At 29.1% G+C, this 15,034-nt stretch overlaps 1 protein-coding gene across 3 annotated transcripts in view; it reads left to right on the top strand.

Moving 5' to 3' along the window:
• LOC107444508 (dynein axonemal heavy chain 8) overlaps window positions 1-15,034 on the top strand; it is a 119,880-nt gene that overhangs the window by 83,603 nt on the left and 21,243 nt on the right. For 2 of the 3 annotated variants that reach the window (XM_087156947.1, XM_087156948.1), the window contains 12 exons: window positions 2,682-2,837; window positions 5,171-5,326; window positions 5,419-5,508; window positions 6,012-6,104; window positions 7,072-7,176; window positions 7,921-8,059; window positions 8,717-8,831; window positions 11,015-11,205; window positions 11,871-11,992; window positions 12,253-12,368; window positions 12,816-13,092; window positions 14,678-14,986. In XM_087156947.1, the coding sequence (XP_087013073.1) occupies window positions 2,682-2,837; window positions 5,171-5,326; window positions 5,419-5,508; window positions 6,012-6,104; window positions 7,072-7,176; window positions 7,921-8,059; window positions 8,717-8,831; window positions 11,015-11,205; window positions 11,871-11,992; window positions 12,253-12,368; window positions 12,816-13,092; window positions 14,678-14,986 (1,869 nt within the window). Of the gene's footprint in view, window positions 1-2,681; window positions 2,838-5,170; window positions 5,327-5,418; window positions 5,509-6,011; window positions 6,105-7,071; window positions 7,177-7,920; window positions 8,060-8,716; window positions 8,832-11,014; window positions 11,206-11,870; window positions 11,993-12,252; window positions 12,369-12,815; window positions 13,093-14,677; window positions 14,987-15,034 lie in introns of those variants that run through there. The other variant, XM_087156949.1, reaches the window with a different exon arrangement.

Here is a 15,034-nt window from a genome sequence, read left to right as displayed (position 1 = left end):
AAATAGAGAGAATGACAATGATTTCTTTGATACATTCTGAATTTTAGAAATTAATTACTATTTCTTGAATGCAACTGCAAACTGATGCTGCTTTTGAAAGAGATTTTGCAACTCGGAATAGAATAAAACCTAACAATTTAACTTTTCATCAGTTGAATGACCATTTAAGATTATTCTGTGAAAGACACCTTTTTCATGCCATTAATGAAGATTTTATTGTGCATAAAATTTCAAACTTGCTATAAAATGGTAAAAACAAAAAAAATAACTAAAAAATTTTAGCACAATACATTTTATTTATAATTTTTTTGGAAACCTTAGTCTAATTAACCTATAAATAGAGATAAAAAAAGTAAAAATAATGTAAAATGATGTTTTTTTGTTGTTGCAATATTTAAGTAATAATTCTTTTGTATTTTTATAAGAATATATTAGTCTTAATCTGTGTTATTAAAGGACAGTAATTTACAACATAAGTGTTATAAAATGACAGTCTTTGCAAATGTTATCTCTGTTTCGAAATTATTCTCTCAAAATTCATTCCTCAAAAATTATTAAATGAGTAAAATTGCTCTCTAAAGTATTTCTTTAAGTGGCACTGGCTATAAAGTAATTTATTTTATTGCATGTCTGAATTTTTTAATGTGATCAGTGATTTCAAAATGAGTTGAATAAAAGAAGACTGGGATAAATCTTGCAATCGTCAAGTTCTTTAAATTATTGGATTAGTAATTCCAAAGTAAGGAAGTTTCATGATTGCCTTTGAAGTGTCAGCTTGTTAAGAAATTGGCCAATAAGTAGTTTTTCATTTAAAACAAAAGACTGAAGGAGTTTAAAATATCAACAGAGTGTCATGAATAAGCATTTAATTATCAATTAAAAGAGAAAAAATAGCTAAATGCAATGAAATGAGCAAATGATACTCTTTTTGCCGTTATTTGAACATAAACTGCTGTTTGTAGAAAATGCAACACCATGAAAGAATCATCAGAATCAAATGAAATTTAATGCAGAAACGACTTGTACTGATACAAATAAATGATGAAATTTTCAAAACAAAAGAAACAAATTAAGCGTCCGAAATCAGTATTTGGTGCAGCCACCACGCGCTGCAATAAGTGCTGCTATACGACGTGGCATGGAGTCAAACAGATGTTGAATATCTGCTTGAGGAAGAGAATTCCATATCGCTTGTATGCGCAACCAAAGTTCGTCTTTGGAAACTGCAGGACGCGGATCACGAGTGAGACGCCGACCAACCATATCCCACACGTGCTCAATAGGCGACATATCCGGCGAATAAGCAGGCCAAGGAAGAAGTTGCATGCGTTGTGCTGAACAGAAGTCTCTAACAGTCCGCGCAACATGTGGGCGTGCATTATCCTGCTGAAAGATAGCTCCAGGGATGCCTTGAAGTAAAGGAACGACTTCGGGCTGTAGCACTTCACGGACGTATCTGTTGCTATTGAGATTACCCTCAATTCGTATCAAATTGGATCGTCCATGATACGAAATCGCACCCCAGACCATAACTCCGGGTGTTCGACCACTATGTCGTTCAATAATACACTCAGGAAGGCAGCGTTGACCGGCATAACGTCTAACACGAACACGGCCATCATGGGTCCACAAATTGAAGCGTGATTCATCTGAAAAGACAACTTGGTGCCAATCAGCTCGCCAGTCTCTGTGCTCAAGAGCCCACTGCCGACGCAGCCGTCGATGATCCGCCGTGAGGGGAATCCTGTATAATGGCACCCTTGCACGCAATCCACGGCGCAGCAGACGACGACGAATTGACGAAGCCGACAATTGTACACCTGTAGCAGTAGACCAATGTGCTGCCAGCTGCCTGGAGGAAGCTGTGCGATCATTCACCGCCATGCGGAGCAGGTGTCGATCATCGCGCTCTGACGTCACCTTCTGTCGTCCAGTGCCTGTTTTTCGAGTTGTTCGGTGCTCGTCGGTCCACTGCTTCCAAACTCGCATCACTGTGGAACTGTTCCGCTGCATACGAGCTGCTATTGCGCGATAGGAAAATCCTCCTTCTCGAAGGCCGATTATCCTCCCTCGTTCAAACTCCGTAAGTTGCTTGAATTTCTTATTCTTCCGTCGTGGAGGCATACTCAGGTCTCACTAAACGTTTGCCACTAACAAATAATCATAGACTATTTTCAACGTCCCGCTACAGCACTTTATTTATACGCTTTCAGCATCAATTCAGAGGGCGCTGCGCGCGCCACGCACGCGCGATGGCTCTGAAACTTTATTAATTTGCATAATATCCTATAATTGACATTTGCTGCGAATTTCATTTGATTCTGATGATTCCTTCATGGTGTTGCATTTTCTACAAACAGCAGTTTAGAAATGTTGTTACGTAAGGAAATGGCATTGAGTTTTTTTTAATCATAACTGCACAGAGAATAATGACTGTACATGGAATTATTGCAGTACAGATTTTGTTAAATTGTGAGTAGCATTAATTTTCTTTCTCCTAATTAATTTGCTTTTCTATCTCCATTTTTTTTTTGGACAATTTAAGTGGTTTAAAAATCTTTTAGAAATCTATTGGAGCACTTGTTAAGTACTTTCAACGCTTTATTTAAAAACGGTTTGGCTTCGTTTACAATAATTTAAGCAATAATGTATGCAAAACTTATATATTTATTGATTTGTAGATTGCTGAATGGGGTGTGCAGGGCTTACCGAATGATGAGCTTTCCTTACAAAATGGTATTATAGTCACAAAGTCAGAGCGTTATCCTTTGCTTATTGATCCTCAGGGGCAGGGTAAGGCTTGGATCATCAAAAAAGAAGCAAACAGGCGATTAATAGTAAATATTTCACTTATGCTACTCTTTCTGCGGATATTTTTTCATTAATTTTTTTCTTTCTAAAGAACTTTGAAAAATGTTACACATATGTAATTAGCTCGTCTGTTATGTTTTAAATGAGTTCTAAAAATAGTTTTGCTATGTAGAATTTTTCAGTGTATTCTATGCAACCACTTATATAAAACTCTGGCTTCCAATAATTAAATATTTTGACAAACCTGCTGTATGATCACTCATAATAGGCTTAAATTATTATTTCTGGAGCAGTTATATTAAAATATTTTTATTGATTCAAGATAACTAATGTTGAACTATGTTTTTAAATTTCTTGAAATACATAAACTTCTATTTTCATACGTGTTTTGTCAAAAAATATAGCAAAGTATATTATATGATGTACTGCAATTCTCTTATTTACGAATGGTGTATTTGCAGGCTTAAGAAATTTAAAGTTCAGTAAAAAAATTTGAGTAGTTAAATAATTTTTCTAAAAATAAGTCTTGTAATCATTTATGCCTACTTATTAACGTCTTATATACTTTTTATTAACTTTTAATTACTTAAAACGTTTTTAAAAAATTAACTATTACGAATGTAACATTGTCTTTATGTCTGTTACGCCCAGTTTTTAACATTTACAAAATTTTCGAACTAATAAAAGTTACTATTGAGTTATAGGCTTTAAAGTCTGCAAATATGACATTCTTAAATGATGGAATCAACCTGCAGTGATTCTTAACCTTTTTTTGTTGCGCCACACTTTTAATGATTTTGAAATTTTACAGCACACAAAGAAAAAAAATAAGCTTTAAAATTGTTTACTTACCAACAATACACTGTGTAAAATAGTTTAGGATAATAATTTGAGCGTAAAATAAAATAATATGTACTACAAAAACAGTACGTCTATTAGGGGATTAATCGGCTCTTTCGACTTGTACTGTTCTTATTTCCCTTTCTTTTCCTTGCATCACTTAATAGTTCTTTTGTTTTGTTTTTTATAGTTATTGTTTTTTTACATCAATTGTTAGTTTTTGTGATTCCTTGTTAACTTATGTTTTTTTTTTTTAATTATTAATTGTTAGCTTGTTTGTTTGTTAGTTATCATTTGTTAATTTGTTTTTATAACTATTAATTGCATATCTTATTTTAATTGTTAGCTTTTATTTCCTTTTGCAAGTTAATATTTAGTTTGCTTTCTTCTGTTAATTAATAATTTTAATAGTCATTAAATTTCCTACTTATTTTAAGACTGTCAGAGACAGGACTATTGTTGACAAAGATGTCCACGCCGTTAAAGCGTGGAAAAATTATAAAAAGTATATATATATATTTTATGTATATACTTTTGTTTAAACTTTTCTCGGAATAAAAAAGCATAATTTTCAATATCATTTCTAAAATTTTTTGGCAAACTTGAAGAATTTGGTGGCACACAAAAGTGTCGCTGCATAACAGTTGAGAATCACTGCCCTATAGTTATCAGTCTGTATGAATTATATTTGATGGCATTTTAAGACTGAGCATAGGAAACCAATTAAAGAAACTTATTTCCTAAATAAACTTTTTCCCCATTAATAAGTAATTTATGATATGATGCACACAATGCGATAGTTGTTGTTGTTGCTAATTCCCATCTGGTCTGACGGGGTCAGACCAGATCAATAAATCCGTTGACATTAGGAAAATCGGAAACCAGAATGGGAGAGGAATGAATGTTGTTCCAGTCCAGCCCTAAACACTTCAAGATGTGCTCAGGTGATGCCTGGTTTTGTTGGCATTTAGGGCAAAGAGGAAAGATCTTTTGATTCAATGTGATAGTAAAGTTAGAAAATATAGTTATGTGATAAATATCATTCTTTTCTTAAAGAAGAAGTTAATATAATTAATAACCTTGTAAATTTTTAAATGAAGGGGGGATATTTCTATGTATTCGGAAAAATTGACATATTCACACAATTCCATGCCATGCATCATAATTATTCCTGTTTTATTAAACTTATTAATTTCCAGAGCATTTTTTTTCTGCATAAAAATTATATTATTGTTCCTTAACTCTTGGAGGAATTTGCGAGTTTTAATCTTAATTTCTGAATTCGTGATTTCAGTTTTTTTATGATTTAGATGTTAGTATTAGGTAAATGAGAATTTCAATATGAAGAGAAAACTTATGGCATAACATAACAAATTTGATCAAAAGCTTACAATTTTGTGAAATAGCTTGAAGTATAACTTGTGGAAAATAATGATTTTTTTGTGACTTTTAAATATTTAAAAATGTTATTCAACTTGTTTGAAGTTATAAATTAGAAATATTCCACTGTGTATTTTAGATAACCAACTTGAATCATAAATTCTTTCGTCAATTTTTCGAAGATGCTTTGTCTCAGGGACTGCCTATGCTGATTGAAGATGTTGGAGAAGAACTAGACCCAGTCTTAGATAATGTTTTAGATAAAAACTTTATGAAGTCTGGGACCATTTTGAAAGTAAGTTTTTCTTTATTCTATTTCATGTTATTGGAATTAGGTTTAAAGTTCTTTGCATATGCTATATATATTTTTTTTTCTTTTTACTTAAGGTAAAAATTGGAGACAAAGATGTGGACTTTTTAAAATCCTTTAAACTTTATATCACCACAAAACTGCCAAATCCCACTTATGCTCCTGAAGTAAGATTTATAATCCATATAATGCAAATTTTTTTGCTTTTTAATGATACATTCTGATTCCGAAATTAATTTGAATTCCTTTTAAAAGAATTGAGGAAAATATTTTTGCTGCTATGTTATATTTTTTAACCAAAGACTGGTTATTGTTAAACTATTATAAATTTTCTTAATATGTATAACCATGAACGAAGGTGTATTCTTACGGAAATATATAACATTGATGACAAAATTATTTTTATTTTAGTGATTATTTTCATGAAACATTTCGATTTTTTATAGCCTAATTTCAATGTAAATCTTATATGATGAGATTATTTTCACCAATTTACTTTTTCATTTTCACAAAAAAAAAGTATTACAAAGCTTGAAGTTATTATTTATTCTAATTCAATAAAGAAAAATTAAAGGCTACATTCCTTTTATGTGTAAATTGAATTTATACATAATAATTTGTCGAAATGATCAATTAATAAAATATTAAAATGACCTTTTTATGAATGCAGGTTACAGCTAGAACATCTGTTATTGATTTTACTGTCACTATGAAGGGTTTAGAAGATCAGCTCCTTGGTCGTGTCATTTTAGCTGAAAAGCAGGTCAGTCTGCTCTTATTAAAACACCAGCTATTTTTTATTATTTTTACTATAAAACGATATCTGTACCTTATTTAATTTCTTGTGTTAGATAACTGAACTTTAATCAGTGTCACTTTGTAAGTAATAATTCGACCATAAATTAAAATCAAGCTCACATTTCCTTTATTTATGTCAACCAAGTTAGCACGACACAAAAGGAATTCAACATCTATTTTTATGTCAAAATTCATTGCTGTAAGTAGTTTTGTTTGCTTCCTTTATAGCAGATACACTTTGTGTGCAAAATTAACGGTCATCAAGATGACTAAATGTAACAAATGGTGTTAATATAATTGCCTGGTAATTTCAGATTGCCACTTTCTTTGTCAAAAATGCATCGAATGCATATTTTATTATTACTATTTTTAATAAATGCAAAATTATTATGTATATTGTATAATATTCTGAAAATTATTGTATAGCACACTTGTTTCTTAGAATTTTCTTCATTTTAGAAAAGAACCTTATAATTTTTAGCATATTTTCTGAAATAAAAGTAATTAAATTTTGTGATCATTTTAAATTTTCAATTAAGTAACCACCATTAAAAGTGCTACAACTGGCCAGTAACAAAATTCTTTGATTTTGTCTTGTTAAGCACTGACAAACATATACCCTGAAACATTTTGTTTTATTCTAAGTATAGATTAATATTTTTTTATTTCTTTTGCTTTGAGTAATCATGTCTTATAAACTAACTAAGGTGTGAAAATTATTTAGAAAATACATTGTAATATATTTTGTAACTTGTATATACATTGTAATATATAAGTTGTATATACATTATAATATATAATCATTTTGAAAGAAAGTAATTTTTTATCAAATCGCAAAAAGAAATTCTTTTCTTACAAATTCACATATATAAGATTTTTTTCGCAATGTTTTTGTGAAATGTGAGCCTTAAATTTTTTTTATTTCTTAATAGGAGCTAGAAGCAGAGAGAGTTGCTCTACTAGAAAATGTTGCATCTAATAAGAGAAAAACTAAAGAACTGGAAGACAATTTGCTTCATAAACTGGCCACTACTAAAGTAATGATCTCACTGTCACACTCTGTGTATTCTTCGATTAATTGTTAAATTCAGCACTAATTTCAGTATTTTCAATGCAGAAAACTTAAATCAAAAGCAAAAATATTTCTTTGAATTCAGTAAATTTTTTTATTTAAATAGAATAAATAAATTATTCTATAAAAACAATTAGAATGCTCTTATTATGCTGTTAAGTTCTGTTGACTAGATTTTATACTAAAGTCTTAAACATATCTGCTATGTGGAAACATCTCTCTTGAATCTTCTATAATGTAAGATTTTCTTATGCAAAATGTCATTACATTTTAATGTACTGAATATATTCAAATTTAATATGATTTGGTGAAAATTGATAAATAATGTTAAAATATCATAGCATTCTGTTACTGCTCTCTTAGCTCTTCCAAAGTATAATTGAATGATATGAACAAGCATATGCAACGCCTGTTGATATCCTTTCATCTGTTGTTTTTCCTGATGAAACCGCTTCGCAAAGAGGGTACATAATGGTTTTACTTAATGTCTCGAGGAATAAAAAAAATAGCTCTAATTAGATATGTCCGTTTTGTAAGAGTGTCAGAGTTTAAGAGTGTAGGAGTGTAGAAAAAAGCATTTTCCTTATTTTTTTTCCTTATCTTAATAAAAGATTTTTCTTCAATGTGTTTATATTTATGTCAAGTGATATAATTGATATCTTTTATTCAGTTCTCTACAAAATAAGCTGTTTCAAATATTTAAATTTAGGGATCATTAGTTGATGATGAATCTCTTATTGAAGTATTAAAAACAACGAAAGAAACTGCTGCAGATGTGGCTAAACAACTAGAAGTTGCCGATACAACAAATAAGATGATCAATGTGGCTAGAGAAGAATATAGACCTGGTAAATAGATTTTTTATGGATTTAGTACTAATTAATTCATTACTAAATTCTTATTTTATCAATTAATCTAATTATTTAGTGAATGTAGCATATTTATAAATGCTTTAAGTTAAAATAAAATTGTCCATACATATCCATATTGCATATATAAGTTGGTTTAGTCACTTATTAGTTATTTATTAAATTATCTGTGCTTGTATTATAATTTTTTTTACTAATTAATAACTAAGAGAGTTAATTTTCTAAATTAGATTGATTTTTGTGCAAATACTAAATTAGATTTATATACAAAACTTTTCGATATTTATTAAATAGATAATTGTCACTTTTTGTACTGCGTTAAATTTAGAGAAAAATAATGCTATGATACATTTTAGTTTATTTTTATTGAAAAATTTGATTACCTATAAAAAGTTTACTATTTTTTAACTACAGTTGTTTATTGTATTTTTCCAAAAAATTTTATGAATCCTTCACATTATTTCACAGTTTGAATTTTAATTTAAAAAAAATCTGTTCAAACATTTTGAACTGATGAACATTTATAGCAAATTTGTAAAACATGTTTATTCTAGTCCTCTCTCCCCTATCAAAATTTTTTTTTAAATATATTTTACTCATTGTGTTTCAATCATTTAAAGCTATTTTTCTGTCTAGTTGCAACTAGAGGAAGTATTTTGTATTTCTTGATTTGTGACATGGCTATGGTGAATGTTATGTATCAAACTTCGTTAGTACAATTCTTGGGAATTTTTGACCATTCTCTAGCCAGGTAATCACATTATAATATATATTTTGGGTAAAAATAATGTCTCAAAAGTTTTTTTTTTCTCACATATATTTATTTTTTCTCATATATTTGTTTTGTTTCATTTTTAAGCTTAAGTCTATTTATCTTTTTATTGTGGTTGGTTTAACAGTTGAAGCTAAGCAATTAGAATTTTCTTTTTTTAAATTGTGACAAAGGGCTTTGAAATACTGTATTATTTTTAGCGATAATTTACACCAAAGACATTAACTAACTCCATATACCTATATATTATACTCCATATGCTCCAAAATAAAAATAAAAAATTTGTTTAAAAGTGATAAATTGGTGGTTTGTATAGCTAAATTATTTATACTGAATAAAAAAAAACTTGCTTTTTAATTACATTGTTATTTAGAGTAAAACTGTTTAAGAAGTGCTCTAAATTACTCAAAATCCATTGAAAATTGTTATTGCTTACTGTTTTAAAACTCCAATCTCACCACTAAATGCTTTAATAATAATAATTAATGAAGTATTTTGAATTTTCAAAAGAAAAGTGTTACAACTTTTTGCAAATTCAAATGTCTCTCTATTAGTTTATTGTTAAAAATCTACATCTTTTTATTTAATTTTATTGCTATGCAGAACTGAGCAATCGCAATTTTTACTTTCAAATAAAAAAACAGCAAACTTTTCAAATAAGAATGTACTACTGACAGATTACAGATAAGTAGATTGAAAATACAATTTAAAAATTCTTATTTTATAGTAATGCAATTGAACCTTCATCCATCATTCCCAGATCTTTCGTTTTCCCATATGTATCATCTTGTTTTACGACATTGTCACAATTCTCATAATGTTAGTAATGCCAATTTAGATCCTTTTTGAAACTAGCAGATTCTCGTATCTATAACTCTGAAATTTTTCTGACATTTAAAATAAGTGTTGAAGTTATTTCATTTTAATAATAGCATCAACTCCTGATGCTAATAAAGAAGAAAATGAATATTTGTTGGGAGAGAACTCCTCTAACATCATGTTTCATGTGAACCTGATTATCTCTCGTCACTGTGTTTTTTCTTGTTCTGTTTCTAATCTTTTTTTTTCACTCGGCTTCTGTTGTTTTTCTAGTTTTGTTTCTCACTTTTATTTCTCCATTCTTCGTTGGAAACTTTATTTTTTCAAATCATATTTGTTTCGTTACATTCACTTCTGTCAAGTCTTGAAAATGGGCGCTGATTTTTGATGCGCTTGAAACGACTCGACTGTCATTTCATTTTTGTATATTTTTGAAGCGTATAAAGTTTTCAATCAGGTAATATCCTGCTGATGTTTATGCATGAAAATTTTGAAATTTATGGTGTTGTCTGTTCAAAAAGTCGTTGTAGAAGTAGACCAATGAAGATGGTAAAACGTTGATGAACTTTCAGAAAATGAACAATAATCTGTTAGAAATATCGAAAATCTGTTGTTTGAGCTGAGAGAAAAGCTGAGACCAAAATTACCGGATAAAAAAAATTGTGTATTCATCTTTTTTTCCAATTGTAAATATTATTTCATTAAGTACATTATTTTTTCAATCAACGTTCTACATACTTATGTAAATTTATTAATTAAGTTCATCACTCTTTTTTATTTCATTTCATTTTAGTCTGAACAACATATTATTATACAAACCTTTTTGTTACACACACACACATATATATATATGTGTGTGTGTATTTATATATGTATATGTAATGAATAACACTGCATAAACACAATAGGAAAATAAATGCAATTGATACTTATTTTGTTTTCATATGATACTACGTAGTTATAATAATATTATTTGACTTAGTTATAAAAATATGCTCATGTTAGACTAATATTGGTTTTCTGAAGAATTTATTGAATTAACTTTTTACAAGTCAAATAATAATTGAATAAATTATTTTATATTATAATAAAAAAATTTCTGTAGTTTTTCATTATCTCTATTTGAACTTGCTTAAAAATAATTATTCACTGAAAAGTTTAAGCTATTTTTTTCCATCTTTCTTGGGAGGTTTGTGAGATGAAAGAATAAAATAAAGATTGCTCAATGAGAATAAATAAATATAACTCAATTAAAATTATTCCCTTGTATCTGAACAAATTTAAAAGGCATATTTTTGTAATTATTCATAAAAGATAACATTTTTATGTGCTTTATTCTTTAGGTCAGAAAAGTCTCCAAGAACTGCTGTGAGAATCGACAACATAATTCATTTTTTGACATTTGAAGTATTCAAATACACATGTCGAGGCCTTTATGAAATTCATAAATTTCTCTTTACCTTACTTTTAACAATGAAGATAGACTTAGCAGAATCAAAAATTTCATTTGAGGAGTTTAATATTTTTATAAAGGGTAATTCATTACTTGTTTTTATAAAATAATTGTTTAAATACTCTTGGTTGAAGGCTCTGTCGTTATATTATATAACATTTTCGGCAAATAATATATTAAATTTGTCAAAGTTATTCATGGCTACCATAGGGTTTAAGTTTTCACCTACTTTAGCCAATAGTTTCTGTGGTCATTATTATACTGGAACAAAATGCCAATTTAAAGAAAAGCCATGACTGCCTGAAAATAGGAAATATTAGTAAATCAGTTTTTTAAAGTTTTCTTATTAGTTTTATCAGTTTTTTTTAATTCCGGGACTGCATTATTGGGGCTCATAAAAATATGCGATAAGTAGAATTTGTTGATAGATTTTAATAATTTTCATTTAGATGAGAAAATTTGCTGAATTGATTTTCAAATGTTTAATATTAATAATTTAAATATTAAGTTGTTTTTTCCGTTTTAATGTCAGACAATTCTTTTAACCAAGATAGAATCTATAGTTTAAAATTAAAGTTGTTATGATCATTTTTTAGTTTGAGGACACTTAAACTGCAATTTTTTTTTGTCAAAATACTTTAAAGAACACCCTTAATTGTTTTTATTCAATGAAGAGTTTAAACAAATAATTTTTTTGAATGGACTCCTTTTTTCTCCATTAATGTCTTTCTCATTTATGCTTTTAGGTGGGGCTGCATTAGATTTAAAAGCAGTAGAGCCAAAAACCTGTCGTTGGGTTACAGATATGACTTGGCTGAACCTAGTTGCTCTGACTAAACTAGATTATTTCAGAGAAATTCTTGTTAAGGCAAGTTTTTGGTATCATTTAAATTATATTTTTGATATAATGCTTCAAATATATTTTTGAGTAAAAGTGTTTCATTTTTAAAGCATAAAATTTATTTATTTATTGGTTTTTGATTTATGTAATCTGAAAAACTGCGTTAAAAATAAAAATGTATGTTCTCAGAAGCACAAGGACTTGCTATAACTGTAGATTAAATTATCATTTTTTTTTAAATATTTTATTTCTTATTCAATTAAAATATTATTCTATTCTTCATATAGGTAAAACGTAGCGAAAAATTGTGGAAAGCTTGGTATGAGAAAGATGCTCCTGAAGAGGAAATTATACCTGATGGATATCACACTCTAGATTCCTTTAAAAAACTCCTTCTGATTAGGTTACTTTTTATTTATTTATTTCTTATATTTATTTTTTATATTTATTAGAAGGTTAAAAATTTGAAAATTTTTGCTACTTTATTTATTTTATATTTTTAAACCTACAAATGATTCAAAGTGCTACACAATTTGCATGTAAATTGTTTGAAATTTCTTTTTTCAGTGCATATATTGTGAATTGTTTTGTTTTTGTATTCATGTTGTATTTTTAAAATTTATATGAATATAGATCTTTTTCTCCTGTGACAATCACACAATCCTAATTTATAATATATTATAAATAAAAAAAAATTGTAAGTACAGACTGAAATTTTTTTTTACCCAACATATTTAATAAAAACCTAAGAACTGAGCATATTGTTTCTGTTCTATTTTTTGTTTTCTCATTTAATCTTTCCATTTGAAAAAAAATTGTCTTAATTTTTTTTTGTAACTGTATCATGCAGATCCTGGTGTCAAGACCGTACTCTGTCACAGGCTCGAAAGTACGTTTCTGACTCCATGGGACAACGATATGCTGATCCTGTTATCATGAACATGGATTCCATGTGGGAGGAAAGCACTTCTCGTTGTCCTCTGATTTGCCTCCTTACTATGGGAGCCGACCCTACTCAACAAATAGAATCCCTTGCCAAGTCAAAAGAATTGTCTTTTGGGGCCATATCAATGGGCCAAGGGCAAGAGGTCCATGCAAGGAAGTTGATGAGCTCATGTTTTGAACTGGTATGAGCAGCAAATATTACATTTTACTGTGTCAGTATTTAACACAATTAGTTCTTGTTACTAGGTTATCATTTAATTTGCTATGAATAATTCATTTCTACTTTGTTTCGTATATTGTTTAGAAACATTAATAAGTTAGCAATATACTAATTAATTATGAGAGGTAAAAAAATGACAAAATTAAAAATTGCTAGCATTGTTTAATTTAATCTATTTTTTATAAATTAAGAAGAGGGAGAGGATTAGTCAGGTTCAAGAGCTAAGTTTTTTTTGCTCATTAGCTGAAGAATAAAACATATCTAATAAAAAATTGAAATCAAAACTATTGAAGTATAAATCTTGATTTATTTAAGGGAAGCAAAATGTGTTATGTGAACAAGGTGACTAACATAAAGCTTAATTTTAAAATTTGGATTCAACTAATAATATTAAAAAATAGTCTTAAATATCTAGTTAAAATTAAATGTATCTGAGCAGCAAAAAGAAAGGTTTAAATTGATTTTTTATGTCAAGAGTGTAACATTTTAAAAAGTGCATTATTTAAAAAAACAAAAACATTCTGAAGTTTTATTTGCCCAAACATTACTTAATTTATTTTGCTTTAATTTCAGAGATATGCCTATCTGTGGTAGCTATGTAGTATTTTAATTAGATTACAGTTAGCAAACTTAAGACTGGTCTATCCATTCATATATATTTAACTATGCATGATAATTAAAAAAGTTACTGAAAAAAAATATGTCATTAAAAGTGAAAACAAGCTGTAGTTGACATATTAAGTTTTTGTATGAATTAAGAAAAACAGTGCAACAGTTGGCAACAGCATCTATGAAACAGCTTCTTAACTTACTCTAGTGGATGTGGTTTACACCCTTTTTCCTTATAATAGAAACATCTGGTTTTGGACCCGAAGCAAAGAATGTAAAAAGGATAAGTCCAGCTCTGATTATGTAACTAACATGTGGAACTGGTCGATGCGGTATGGTATACCAAAAAAAAAGCAATTTACAGGGTGAGCAACATGCTCAGTTTTAACAGAGCATAATATGTACTAAGATCCAGTGCAGGTGCATAAGGAGCAAAGTGACAGTCAGGAGGTATGTCACCTATGAATTGGTTGTTGGACAACTCTGTACGTATAGTTAGGTACGCAGCCACCAGCCGACCTCCATTTTGTTCTTTCTTTCTATGTCACAACGTGTTAGTAGATAATAAAAATTTATTCTCAAGGAAATATCTTGAAAAATAGTACAGTACTATTTACCTATGGTGTAAAAATGTAGAACAAACCAACAATAAATAAAAAGAGAAAACTTTTCTTCTCCTCCTTAACCCTTCCCATACTCCAGTAGTGTTTAGGAAGAGAGGAGAGAGCAAACCTATTCCTCTGTGCCGCTAAATGTTGTTTTCACACCAAACCTTGGAAGACTGAATTACATTATATCTATGGAAGCTAGCCTTCTTCATCTATGTATATTCTTTGTTCAAAGAGGTCCCTGGTTTCATCCTAGTCAACTGGTAATGAACATTTGTCGTGCACTCCTTTACAAGTTATAATGTTAAAATCTCATTAATTGTATTTCAGGGTGGTTGGATGCTGTTACAGAACTGCCATTTGGGTTTGGATTTCATGGATGAATTGTTGGATAAAATCTTGACTACAGAAAAAGTTGATGATTCTTTTAGGTGTTGGATAACAACTGAGGTCCACCCAAAATTTCCTATATCTCTTCTTCAAGCTTCCATCAAATTCACCAATGAGCCTCCACAGGGAATCAGGGCAGGCCTGAAAAGGACTTACTCCATTGTCACTCAAAAACAACTGGAAGCCATCACTTATCCGCAGTGGCAACCCATGCTGTATACTGTTTCTTTTATGCATAGTGTTGTTCAGGTGAGTACAAATATTTGCCCAGAAATCAGTCTAGTCATAGTTGTATTG

This window comes from Parasteatoda tepidariorum, chromosome 2 (assembly GCF_982258835.1).
Source record: "Parasteatoda tepidariorum strain Cologne lab strain chromosome 2, Ptep-v5.0, whole genome shotgun sequence".
NCBI lineage: Eukaryota > Metazoa > Arthropoda > Arachnida > Araneae > Theridiidae > Parasteatoda > Parasteatoda tepidariorum.
Note: the sequence above shows the minus strand (reverse complement) of the source record. Positions and strands in the feature narration are given on the sequence as shown.